The 12,056-nt window shown below is 38.2% G+C and overlaps 1 protein-coding gene across 2 annotated transcripts in view; it reads left to right on the top strand.

Annotated features, from left to right (window-relative positions):
* Positions 1-4,735, top strand: part of SMCHD1 (structural maintenance of chromosomes flexible hinge domain containing 1) — a 79,628-nt gene extending 74,893 nt beyond the window's left edge. For both annotated transcript variants that reach the window (XM_084510688.1, XM_084510689.1), the window contains 4 exons: positions 676-847; positions 2,573-2,731; positions 3,458-3,575; positions 4,320-4,735. In XM_084510688.1, coding sequence (XP_084366814.1) covers positions 676-847; positions 2,573-2,731; positions 3,458-3,575; positions 4,320-4,428 — 558 coding nt within the window. In that variant the 3' untranslated portion in view covers positions 4,429-4,735. The remainder of the gene's footprint in view (positions 1-675; positions 848-2,572; positions 2,732-3,457; positions 3,576-4,319) is intronic.
* Positions 4,736-12,056: the final 7,321 nt, after the last annotated feature.

The raw sequence follows: 12,056 nt of genomic DNA, 5'->3' as shown, positions 1-12,056 counted from the left end.
TGGGGATGGATAATCTTTCTTTTTTCCCTTCTTCAGAAGTGTAAGAAATTACACTGTGAGAACAGTGATTTAAACCTTTTGTAATAAGAAAAGGAGTTTGTATATGCAGTCATTTCTCAAAATGAGGTCTGGGTCATTTCATTTGGTCTTGTTTTCACCCCATTTGTTTCAGTCACCCTCACCCATCGCAGATTATATATATAAACTTTTATTGAACATGCTATCAGAAGTAAATCCCTTAAATTTCAGATGCTTTGAATGTCACGCATTTAAAAAAAAAAAAAAAAAAAAAGTGCTGACTTTTTTTTTTACCAACACTAACATGTATTGCCATTACTTTACAGTATATGATGATAATCAGCTTTCTTCCAGTACAGAACTAAATTTTGCTCTTGAGTTCTCTCAAAATCTGAGGGTACAACAAAAAAGGCAAAAAAACAAAATAGTTTTCCTCATTTTCATCATTTTTTCATTCATTTTTCATCATTTGCAGTGGCACAAATGTATTTATTGTATTACTTGAAAGCAACAGTTAAGAAATAGGATTTCATAAAATGGCCTTATTAAGAACTAACTGCTTTGTAGTTGTAAGATGCAAAGCATCACAATAACATTCCCAAAAACTTAATTTTCCATTAATTTACTAATTTAGTATCACTTTTCGTACCTGTGTAGGTTGTAAAAATTACACATTGCCCTACTTTGCTGACCAGGGAAGGAGACAGAATTCGCAGCAATGGAAAATTTGGAGGCCTTCAGAATAAAGCCCCTCCAATGGATAAACTCAGAGGAATGGTATTTGGAGCACCCATGCCAAAACTTTACTCTACATTCTCCGGACAGATAGGTGGGTTAATGAGATCATGTAAATAAAGAACTTCTGAAATTATATTGCTTGACTATGTTTGTTATTCCTTTATGTAACATAAAAAGGAAAACTTCAACATAACGTTATTTTGGGAAGTATGACTTTTACAGTGTCCTATTTATGAATTTCCCTTTTCTTAAAAGCTAGAGCTATTGCATTTCCTGAAAGTAAAAGCAGTATTTTTAAAAAGTCATAAATCAAAAAATCAAAAGTTATAAATGAAGTTAAAAGACAGCAGCTTCTGACAGCAACCTGACTGATTTATAAAACATTGAGAAGTCTTATTCACAAATTAGGATTGTCCTAAATAATTAATTTTCAAAAGGAAGGACACAAAATTTTTCCACGACAGTATTCCTAGAAACATGCGATATAGAGTGGAGGGGTGGGTGGAAGGTAGAGAGGACATGTGTTCCTATTGGATTAGTCTTATATATGAGCAAACTACTTAACATTGACCATTTAAGGGAGAAAAAAAAGGCTTAAAAGATCCTTCCTTGCCCTTTCAGTAAAAATATATTGCATCTAGGAATAACATATTAAGCATTTCAGCTACAGATTAAAGCATGCTGATTTTAGCACATTTCATATTTCCCTGGGAACACATTTTCAGTTGTCAAACTCAATTATTACCAAATGTGAATTAAACTGGAATTTTTTATAGTTTAGTACAGGAACAGTTATGGTAGAAGTAAAGGTTATGTTTTAATTTCACTTGGATAGTTATGAGGCATTTAAATGAAAATAATGCTGAATAAAGGAAAGAAATCTATATGGAGGAATTCTATATTATTATATTATATAATATTTACTTTGAGCTGGATTGCAGCCTTGACATAAGTTGTGAATTGCCCTTCTATGTTTGTAGCATAAAAGGAAAGTAGTTACTTAAACTGTGATGACACTGACAGGGTACTTCTGAAATAAACTGTACTAAAATTTACAGTGCCCATTGTCATTCTGCAGTAACTGTGAATGCTTTCATCCCGTGGCAAATAAAAATAACTTACTGTTCAGTTAAGCTTTCTGCAAGCTACCTCATACTCACAACAAAGTATAATGAATGAGTCTATGCTAACGTGCTTGAAATGTTTCCTTATTACTTGGCATACTTCAGTGTCTGGACAAAGAAAAAGTCTTTGTCAGTTACCTTAACAAGAGTAACAAAGTTTGTCAGCAAAGTACACTTGTTTACATGAGTCTCCTGCTGTTGCCTTGTTTAAATGACTGTAGGTGTGACAAATGAAACTCAGAAAACTATTTTCTCTTGTTCCACAAGGTGGACTACAATTCAAGTCAGTAATACAAGCTTCAGCTTTGTAGCGCTCAAAGCAGAACAAGCACACTTAATGGCATCAAAGGTAGAGAGTTCAGTTTGGGGCACACAAGCAACATGCTGTGTAAAGAAGTGTTTCTCAGAGTTCGCTGGTACATTACTGGGATCTAAATGCCTGTTCAGAATGAAAAGAAAAAATGATAATACTGTCTGATTTTTTTCAGCCTCCCTTTACAGTCATTTTAAGAACAGACACTGGTCTACTATAAGTTTTGGTGGTATTTTAAATAGTGCTTTTGGAAGATTTTTTGTTGTGAATTTTATACTGAATCTTATACTTTGTCTAGATCATACTTGGTGTAGCCTTCTACCTCTAAAGGACCGCATGCTTACTGTTTTGTGTTTTATTGTTTTTATTATTCCATTAGATCTTCTTCAGCAATACCGTGCAGCTGTGGTGAAACTTGATAGTGTGAATAAGGACCTTGATTTACACTTACGGTCACTTAACACTCCAGAAATGCAAAAGAAAAAACAGGAACTTGCCGAACAAGAAAAGAATCTCATGCTTATAGAACAAAAATTGGGTATGTTAATGTAGTACATTGTGCTAAGACCAATTGGTGTCCTAAAGGAGGAGATCTGTTAACTACATCCAGATGTATTCCATACTTGCAAGCTAACAGCTTCAACCTATGAAGGAAAATCATTAAAATTACCTAAAAGCTTAGAGAGATCTCATTTTCAGTAAAGAATATAAAAACTCTTTTTGTTTTGTTACAGCACTGCCCTGTAATGTGCTCAAATAATAAAAATATGATCAGTTAGTCTCATGTTCACAAGACACTATGATCTCACCAATGTGAGATTATATAACTGTATTGGTCCGGCTTGCCCAGTGGTAGAGAACATTGAAATTTTTTTTGAAGTGACTGCGTAGGCAAAGAGATGAATTGCTTTTGCTAAGGAAACACAATCAAAACATTGCACTATAAAAAGAAACACCCCTAATTCTGCAAAGATAGTATTTCATAGTTAGAAATGTTTTTTATGTCAATACTAAGTAATCTGTGATGCTTCAAAATACATTTCAAAAATCAACATTTACCCGGTGATAACTTTATTTAAAGCAAAAAGATTTTTTTCCTTTTCATCTTTGAACTCAGTTTCAAGTATAAGGTAACTATAAAATGTATGACATGTCTAAAGCATTATTTGGAAAGTGTAACATTACTGTTACGGGTCCCATTTATAACCAATAGGATTATTTTTTTTTTTTTTAATTTGTTCTTACCTGCAATTTTTTTTAATAGGTATGACTCCATCAGATAAAGTCACTGAATCGTTACTTCAGTCTATAATGCTAGACGCATCTGACACCCCCATCCCTCCCAAAAGAATGCGAAGAGAAACGGTAAAAAAATTGTATAGGTAAGTCTATTTCAAATGTAGTCATTACTTTCCCATAGTCAGAATTCAAAGGAAAAATGTTTGGTTTTGTTGGTGGTGGGAGTTTTTTGTTTTTTTTTTTTTTGCATGGGAGTTTTGTTTGTTTGTTTGTTTGTTTGTTTTAATATTTGTGTGCAATAACCAACAGTGATTAGAGTTTGCCCATCTGACTTCCAGAGGAATTTTTATTTCCTGTAAAGGTTTCTTTTGTTGTTTCCGCTCGTTTTAAAGATTTGCACACTAATTCTAATTGTTTCCCTTTATGAAGTGATTGATTAGCATCTTTATGCATTCACATGTTCCCACAATTTTCTGGTATTTTCAGCTCTTATACCCTAGAAATATTCAAGATGGCTAGGTCTTTAAACTCTTTCAACATTCCATGTCAAATACTGGGCAGATGAACAGAAAGATTGTTCTTATGTAGCTTTTTCTAGCTAACTGTCTGGGATAACTGGTAAGGTATGTAACATAATTATCCTTTTACTTGTATATCTGTTGTTTTTTTACCCACATACAGAACTTAAGTGATTACGTATTTGAATTATCTGATATTTAACCTGATGCTATTCCTATTTTAACTAAATAATTATGAGAATAAGAAGCTGTGCATAAAAATAAGGTTTATGATATTTATACTGGCTGGAGCTCTGTGTATTTGCATTCAGTTATAGGAGATAAATATTTAAAATCAAACATTTATAAGCTTTTGTGACTTTTTTTAAGCTCAGAAGAATGGATTTCTTCTCCCACAAAGAAGCAGCAGCAGCAGCAACAACTTCTGCAACTATCCTCTTCAGAACTTAATGGAACTCCACGAAAGAGAAAGGCATAGACTGATGAAAGTTGCTGGAAATAAATGTATTGAAAATGTGAATAACTTCAGTTAAAGGAAATAACTCATGTTGTATTACCCGTTATGAAGATTTTTATACTGATAGAAGATATAAATGTATTTCAGTTAGTAGGAACAAAAATTTAAGTATTTAACATTGATAGCCTAATTTTTGTATAGTTAATTTTCATTTCTAAAAGCTTTCAGAGTTTTTATGTTCATGTGTGAGAAAAAAAGTTTAAATATATCCTTTTTTATTTATGAAAAAAAATCAAACTTTTCAATAAAACTGCTGCAATACGAAACACTGCCAGTATAACCGATTGCATTAATTAAGCCAATAGACTGTTTAAAAAATGAGAATTTCAGGTGTCTTGGGGAAGAGAAATTTCTGGGTTACTCTTTTTAACTTGTGAACTGTCAAGGCATTGTAGTATCAATAAAGAGAGGGCTAAAGAAGTATTGAAATTTAACCAGAGCTATTTGTGGAGGTTTCAGACAGTTAACAAGAAGTCAATATCTAAGGCTATGTCCAAAGTGTTGGCATGGGAATTTATGTTTCCTTCAGAAGTTTCTCCTTAATGCAGAAAACAAAGTAGTGAGTATGAAAAGTGTAACAGGTTTACTAGGAGGCTATTCTGTGGAGTGGGAGAGTGGCAAAGGAAGACATTGCATGGGTACAAATGAAATGTATTATTGTCCAGTGCTAAACTCTTCTTAACATCTGCATTCCAACAACCCTCATAAAATAGCCTTCCTGCTAAGCAGATAAAAATTGATCCATAATTATACTGTAATTGTAACTATGGCATCAGGATTTAAGTAGGGAATATCAAAAGGGGAAAAAAATTACAGCTGAACTGTGCATATATTTTAAGAGTTGGAAATAGGCTGAAACAGGAGGTAAAATAATTATGTTGGGGAAACTGTTTACTTTGTAAGGATGTCTCCAGGTTTAAAAAAAAATAAATGATGATTTTGTTTGGCTTTCTTAAATGCCTAAAGGAAATTTAAATATTTCATGGTTTAAGAAATAGTTTTAAAATGCTAGACAAAGTATTCAACAGGTAAATGAGACCACAAAAAAGAGGGAGTCAAAGGTTACCTCTAGTTTTCAAATTGCATCATGAGGGTGTTAGTAATGTACATGGTAGAAAAGGACCAGACATGTTCAAAGATACAATTTCAGTCAAGCTCAGACTGAGTAGCTGAAAATAGGCTCCATTGGTTGAAAAACTTGGAAAGCTAAACTTGAGATAGCTTCAAGTAGTAGTTTTATACTATGTAAATGACTGTACTGTTTAAGGATGTGGAAGTGTTGATTCACACCAGCCTCCAAGAATTTCTGCGTTGGAGTGTAAGTTAATATCCTCTCTACCGATTTCACCCAGCAATAAGCACTTAGTATACATTTTTTCTGAAAAGGGGCATTAAATTTAAAGACCTCATGACATTCTGCAGGTCATAAGTTTCATAATGCTGGTCACGAATGCACATCTGGATGACATTTCTAATAAAACTCCTCAAATTATGGGTGCAATGCATTCTAGGTTAGGAGGGGTTCTCCAAAGCCTCATATCTTAATAGTCTAAATTATTTTAGACATCAAATTGTGCTGTTCTTAAAGAAAACAGATTTATAGCATTAAAATAGATAGCATATAACATCAGACAGAGATTCTGCTATCTCTGCCTCAGTCCTTTTTCTTGTTTTTCAGCTCTACAGACTTGAAACAGGCAATCATAATGGAGTGTTAGCCATATAAGAAAATGTCCTACTGTACTCCATAACTATAATAATAGTACCTTTTTTTAAATAGTACTTTTTTAAAATGCATTTATTTTCCTTCTGGCATCTACTTCACCTCAACCTTCAACCTCTGGATGATCCTGAATTTGATTAGATTAAATACCTATTCCATCAGAAATGCTTCCTCTTGAAATTCATCTCTTGGCTTCAATGGTCAGAACAGTATGTACACTACTGGTGTAGTTTGGTGCATCTCCCTGGTGGAAGAAGCCAACAGGAAATTAAGGATGGTTTCCGGAGTTGTGTAACGGTTGTCAAAGATTTCAGTGAATTTCACCAGGGGAATTTTCAGGGTTTTTCAGCAGAATGATTGAAAGTTAATTACAGCACACATTACTGCTTCGCGTAGCTGTTTAGGACAAGCGATCTGGTCTTGACAGAGCCTTCAAGCTCTGAAGGTAAGTGTCACTTCAATCCTTACCCATTCTTTACTCTGTAGCAGACCTAACCAGAGAGTAAAAGCTACTGGGGTGCCTATGTTGTACTACTCGATTTCATGTGAGACTGGTGGAGAGCCGTGCAAGAAACAAGAGGAAGTGGCTGAGGGGTGAGGAGGTGGTTTCTGAGTCACGCCAGAAGCAGCCGTGGGTGGGGAAGGGCCGCAGCCTGCCTCACGAGGACGGGGAGATGGAGCCACCTCTCAGCAGGGCTGGGCTGCCCCTGCGTGGGTAGTGGGGGCAGTGGTGCGCGGGGCCTACTGCTGTGTCCTGACAGAGGGCTGAGCAGGAGGCTCGTTGCTGTGCCAGGTGACCCCGCTCCATACAGCAGGTCCTGCATCCCCACCAGTTTTCCTGCTCAGAAGATAGGATTTCCTCCACTGAAAGCCCTGAGACCTTGCCCTTGCCTCAGCTTTCACTGCTCGCCAGCCCTACCAAGCCCATCATCACCCTGTTATGTGGGGGCTCAGCAGTGAAGGTGGAAGTTTGAGCACAAAACTTCAACCAGGAGAGATGGGGGACTACACCTCTGCAATGCAAGCTGCTGATGGGTTTTCCTGTAGGATAGGGAAGCTCTGGCACAAGTATGTCAAGAGAAAACCTCCTGGGAGTCTTGTTCCTGGGCTTCTGTCAGCAAACACACTTGCCTTCTTCCCAGTTTCCCTACCTTCAGTAGAGGTGAAGGCATCAATGGCAAGGCTTCATTTCTTTCCCTGCCCTCCGCCCCCACCAAAAGGATGATAGGTTGACTCACTGCTTAAGCTCTGCTTCCCGTAGGCTTGTGTTTCTTGTGTGCCCTCTGCTCTACCTCCTCTCGCAAGCAGGGTTTCAGAGGTTGCCTACATCAGTTGGGTGAGGAAACTGCTGTAACCCAGCAATGTTGGTCAGGGACAAGTCCATCCTTCCCAAACGACACTGTTATGGTGTCCCAGTCCCACCATGGCCCTGGATCCACAATGCTACTTTTCCAGCATCACCTCCTCCAGTTCTTTTCTAGCCTCATGCAACTGCCATCTGTGACTTCCTTCTGACTTCTTCAGAGCCTCTTCGAGTCCCGTCATCAGCCAGGGCTCCACATCAGGGCAAGAGCAGCCGTGGACGAGGGAAGAATAAAATAGCTCTGCTGGAAGGGAGTTACAGAGTGCATCAAGGCCGTACCGCTTCAGGTTTAACCACAAGTTAAAGCATGTTACTGAGGTATGTTTATACTGCTATTCTTCAGAGCTCCATTTCAGCTGAGCTGGTCAAGAGATTTGAAGTCACCATTGATGAAGGGTCAAAACTGTCAATTACAATGGGAAAAGAAGTTGCTTGCCATAGTGTTGTTTTGTTTTGTTTTGTTTTTGAGAGATGCAGTGACTATAGCTGCATTTTGCAGTTATTCCTCCATCCCTTTTGCTGTGTGGTTCTAAATATCTGGTGTCCAGTAATTTGGTTGGGAAAAAAAAAAAAAGCAGACTCATTTATCCTTCTTGGTGAATGAAGCACAACTCCAGGTGTGGGCAGTCAAAGCAGGTCTAGCTCATTAAGTTGTGTGTATTCAGATACAGGTACAGGTACAGAAATCAAAAAGCTCTATCTTCTGTGACACTGCTCGTATCTCTGAATGTTCATTACAAATTAATACCTAGTGTTCAGGCAAATTCTATACCATTTCAGGAGTCCTTTTGTTTCAGACTCTCCATTCTCTTTGTTGTTGTTCTTAATCATAGAATCAGAGTGGCTTGGGTTGGAAGGGACCTCAAGGATCACCCAGTTCCAGCCCCCTGCCATGGGCAGGGTCACCTCCCACCAGACCAGGTTGCTCAAAGCCCCATCCAGCCTGGCCTTCAACACCTCCAGGGATGGGGCACCCACAGCTTCTCTGGGCAGCCTGTGCCAGCACCTCACCACCCGTACCACCCTTCTATCTTCCAATCCTAGCAATCTGTTTTTTTTTTGTTTGTTTGTTTTTTGTTTTTTTTTTTTTTTTTTAAGAGATATATTCAATATCTTCATCCTCCTTCATCACAGCTCTCTGTATTTTCTGACTCCTTGAGCGTACTTTTCTTTTGCTTACTTTTTTCCATATGATAGCAACAAAGGACTTGTCATTGTTTTTAAAGGCCTTTTTCATCTGTTTTCCTGGGCAGTCAAACAGGGGTCCCTAATCAAACATACATGAACATAGTATTTGTAGTACTCAGGATAACAGTATTTGTTTGAGGTTGTGCTGGTGTCATTGTATGGGTATTTAATAAAGCATTGGTAAGGAACTGTCATTAAAATGCTGTTTGCATTTTTATCATTATTTTCTCCTAATGAGTTTGCTCCATTATTTTCATATTAAAAAAAAAAAAAAAAAAAAAAAAAGAGCTGTGTGAGATTGCTTGTCGTTAGCACAGCAACTAATTATTTTCACCAAGGCAACTACTACTGAACAGATCTTCAGTCAATTAGTCTTCACCTGCCAGGATGCAATCCAGTATAGAAGCCCAAATTAATTATAGTGTTTTCTTTTTTTCAAAGTCAGTTTGCTTATCCTCTAGGAATCACAGGCATTTTACTGATGGTAGCAGTAACGCTGTCTTTCAGCATGAAGTAACACTTAGCCACCCTTTCTGCCTGTTGCTGGAGAGGGTGTATCCAGTGATTTTGACATTCCTGTCACACCAGATCATCTCCCCAGGCTTCTGCAACAGTGATCATTTCTCCTTCATAAAAAGCATGCACTTGCATATGTGCATACACAAAGATTTATATATATGTATACATACAGTTACTCCATTATATGATATTTCCATAAAGAGGCTCTCCCACACCCACTACCCCTACAGAGATGCACAGACTTGCAGCAGAGCTGTTCTGTTGACTGGATGTACTTGAACTGCACGGCCCCTCTATTTCCATCCATGCAGCATGTTTCCTCCGCAATGAAATATTTCTAATAGGAGCAGCCTCAGTTTGAGCAAACAAAACTTACAGATACGTGTGCGCGTACACTAATTGAAGGAGATTTTATCTTAAACCAAACCATATATAAAGCTAGGGCAAATTTTCAGTTGTTACTGAAAAACAGTAAGTACCTTCTATTTGCACAAAAATATAAGTCCACAATTTTTACTATATGTTTAATGTGTTGGTTCTTCAATTCTCAACGTTTTTTAATGGACTGCATGGGCTCTAAAGAAACCCTCACTCATTACTTTGTGTATAATTATTTTAAGCTATGCTAGTGGCTAGCTGTTTATGAGTACGATATCTAGGCCGTGTTTAAGCACACAACCAAACATGAAAGTCATTTGCAACATAAATGGGCCATAAAGAATAGATCTTCCTTCTATTTGTAAAAATTTTAAATATTTTACTACATCAGAGCTATTTCTTTTCCTGACTTACACAATATTAGAATCACAGAATATCCCGAGCTGGAAGGGACCCACAAGGATCATTGAGTCCAACTCCTGGCTCCACATTGGACCACCCAAAAATCACCCTAGATGTCTGAGAACGTTGTCCAAACACTTCTTGAACTCTGTGGGCTCGTTGCCCTGACCACTGCCCTGGGGAGCCTGTCCCAGTACCCAAGCCCCCTCTGGGTGCAGACCCTTTCCCTAACCCCCAGCCTGACCCTCCCCTGTCCCAGCTCCATGCCATTCCCTCGGGTCCTGTCGCTGTCCCCAGAGAGCAGAGCTCAGCGCCTGCCCCTCCGCTCCCCTCGTGAGGGAGCTGCAGGCCGCCATGAGGCCTCCCCTCAGCCTGCTCTGCTCAGGGCTGAGCAAACCAAGGGGCCTCAGCTGCTCCTCATACATCTTCCCCCCACAGACCTTTCACCATCTTTGAACACACACACTAATAGTTTGATAAAGTTGTACACAAGAACAAATCATGTAAGGTTATTTTTTTACTTTTTACATCTAATAACACAGTCCAAGAATTTTGCCTAAACTATATATAACGCTAACTTTTTTTAGCAAAGGAATGTTACATACTAGTTGTGTGGAGGACATTTAGTTGGCCCTACTTTCCTGTTATTCACTCATTTTTTATCCCTCATCGTATAACTCTGGCAAACCAACTAGACCCTGTCATGCAAGAAATACACAAATTGTTGCATTCAAGCCTGATTTTGAGAACAGGAAAATTAATTTTTCCCCCAATTGACCTACATGTTTGGAACGACTGTGGGAACCTCTCATTCAGCATTTTTTCACAAGAACCCGGTAGGTTTAAAAGTTGCTGAATTAAAAAAAAAAAATGGTTTATTGAATTAAAAGTCACTGCTACTTAGTTTAATGGCAATGATCCCAAAAAGCTCCAGACCTTAGCTTTCTCCATGATGCAGCTGAAGGGGGGTAGTGAAAACAAATATTTTGTATTACATATAGCTCCTGCTTTCGTTGCATTCTTATAACTGGTTTCAAAATACATTAGAGAAATGAAATGACAATATAGCATAAAATTAGTATGGAATTAAAGCCATAATAAACAGGCAAGGTGCATTGGTGTGTTCCCACTTTGTCTTACTTTCAAGACTTTCGAGTTTTCCTAACTCTAAGGATCTTTAAGGATCTTTTAGCACACGTGTACGTGTGCATAGAAACGACCTAAGTTTAATGACTGTTCTGTCGGAAGATACAGATCGCAGGTTCAGCTCTGCTCGAGCTGGAAGAGGTGGTTGTGCAATTCCTGACAGCCCGAGGAATGCAGTGAAAAGAATTCTTCAGAAACAATGGAAGAGGCGATTCTGCAAGTTGCTCAAGAGCTTCTTTTCTTCAGCAGAGTCCCGGGGCAATTCTAGTGCAGAGGGTGTCCTGTGAATAGCAAGAAGGGATGGTTAGAAGTCCTTGTGTTGTTAGGGACTTTTAGCAGAAGCAAGCAGGAGAGTAATTTTAGCAATTTTTAACAGTTCAGTGAGGGAAATCAAAGCACAGTTGCTGAAGTGGAAGCATAATCAGGACTGGTAGACATGCAAGAAGCCACATACGCTGAAATTGAGCCTGCTTTTGTGGCAAAAGGTAGTTTTGACAGATAGATTAACTGCAGAGAGCTGTCTTCAGCACAGCAACTTTCTTATCTTCTGTCATCCACCACCATCCACCCCTGAATTGGCTTGAAGGTATACAGCAGGGCTGGTTGAGCCCAGCTGCTGTAAGGGTATGGTAAAAATGGGGATGGGTTAGATCAGCTACTAAACAGTGGTGAGTTGCTGTTGGAGTGTTGTTACACAGACATGTGGAAACTTGCAACTAATCATGTCCTTTATTGACATTTTAACCACCATTTTGATGTTTGTAATTATATTCTGAGAGGAGAGCCTTCCAGATGCCAAAGGCAGTTTATTGTCATGCACAGCTTGAAAGAAAAAAAGTCCCTCTAAAAGTGGGTGGTCAGGCCAAGACT

This window comes from Aythya ferina (assembly GCF_964211825.1).
Source record: "Aythya ferina genome assembly, chromosome: 2".
Classification (NCBI taxonomy): domain Eukaryota; kingdom Metazoa; phylum Chordata; class Aves; order Anseriformes; family Anatidae; genus Aythya; species Aythya ferina.
The sequence above is the reverse complement of the archived record's forward strand: the minus strand, read 5'-3'. Positions and strand labels throughout refer to the sequence as shown.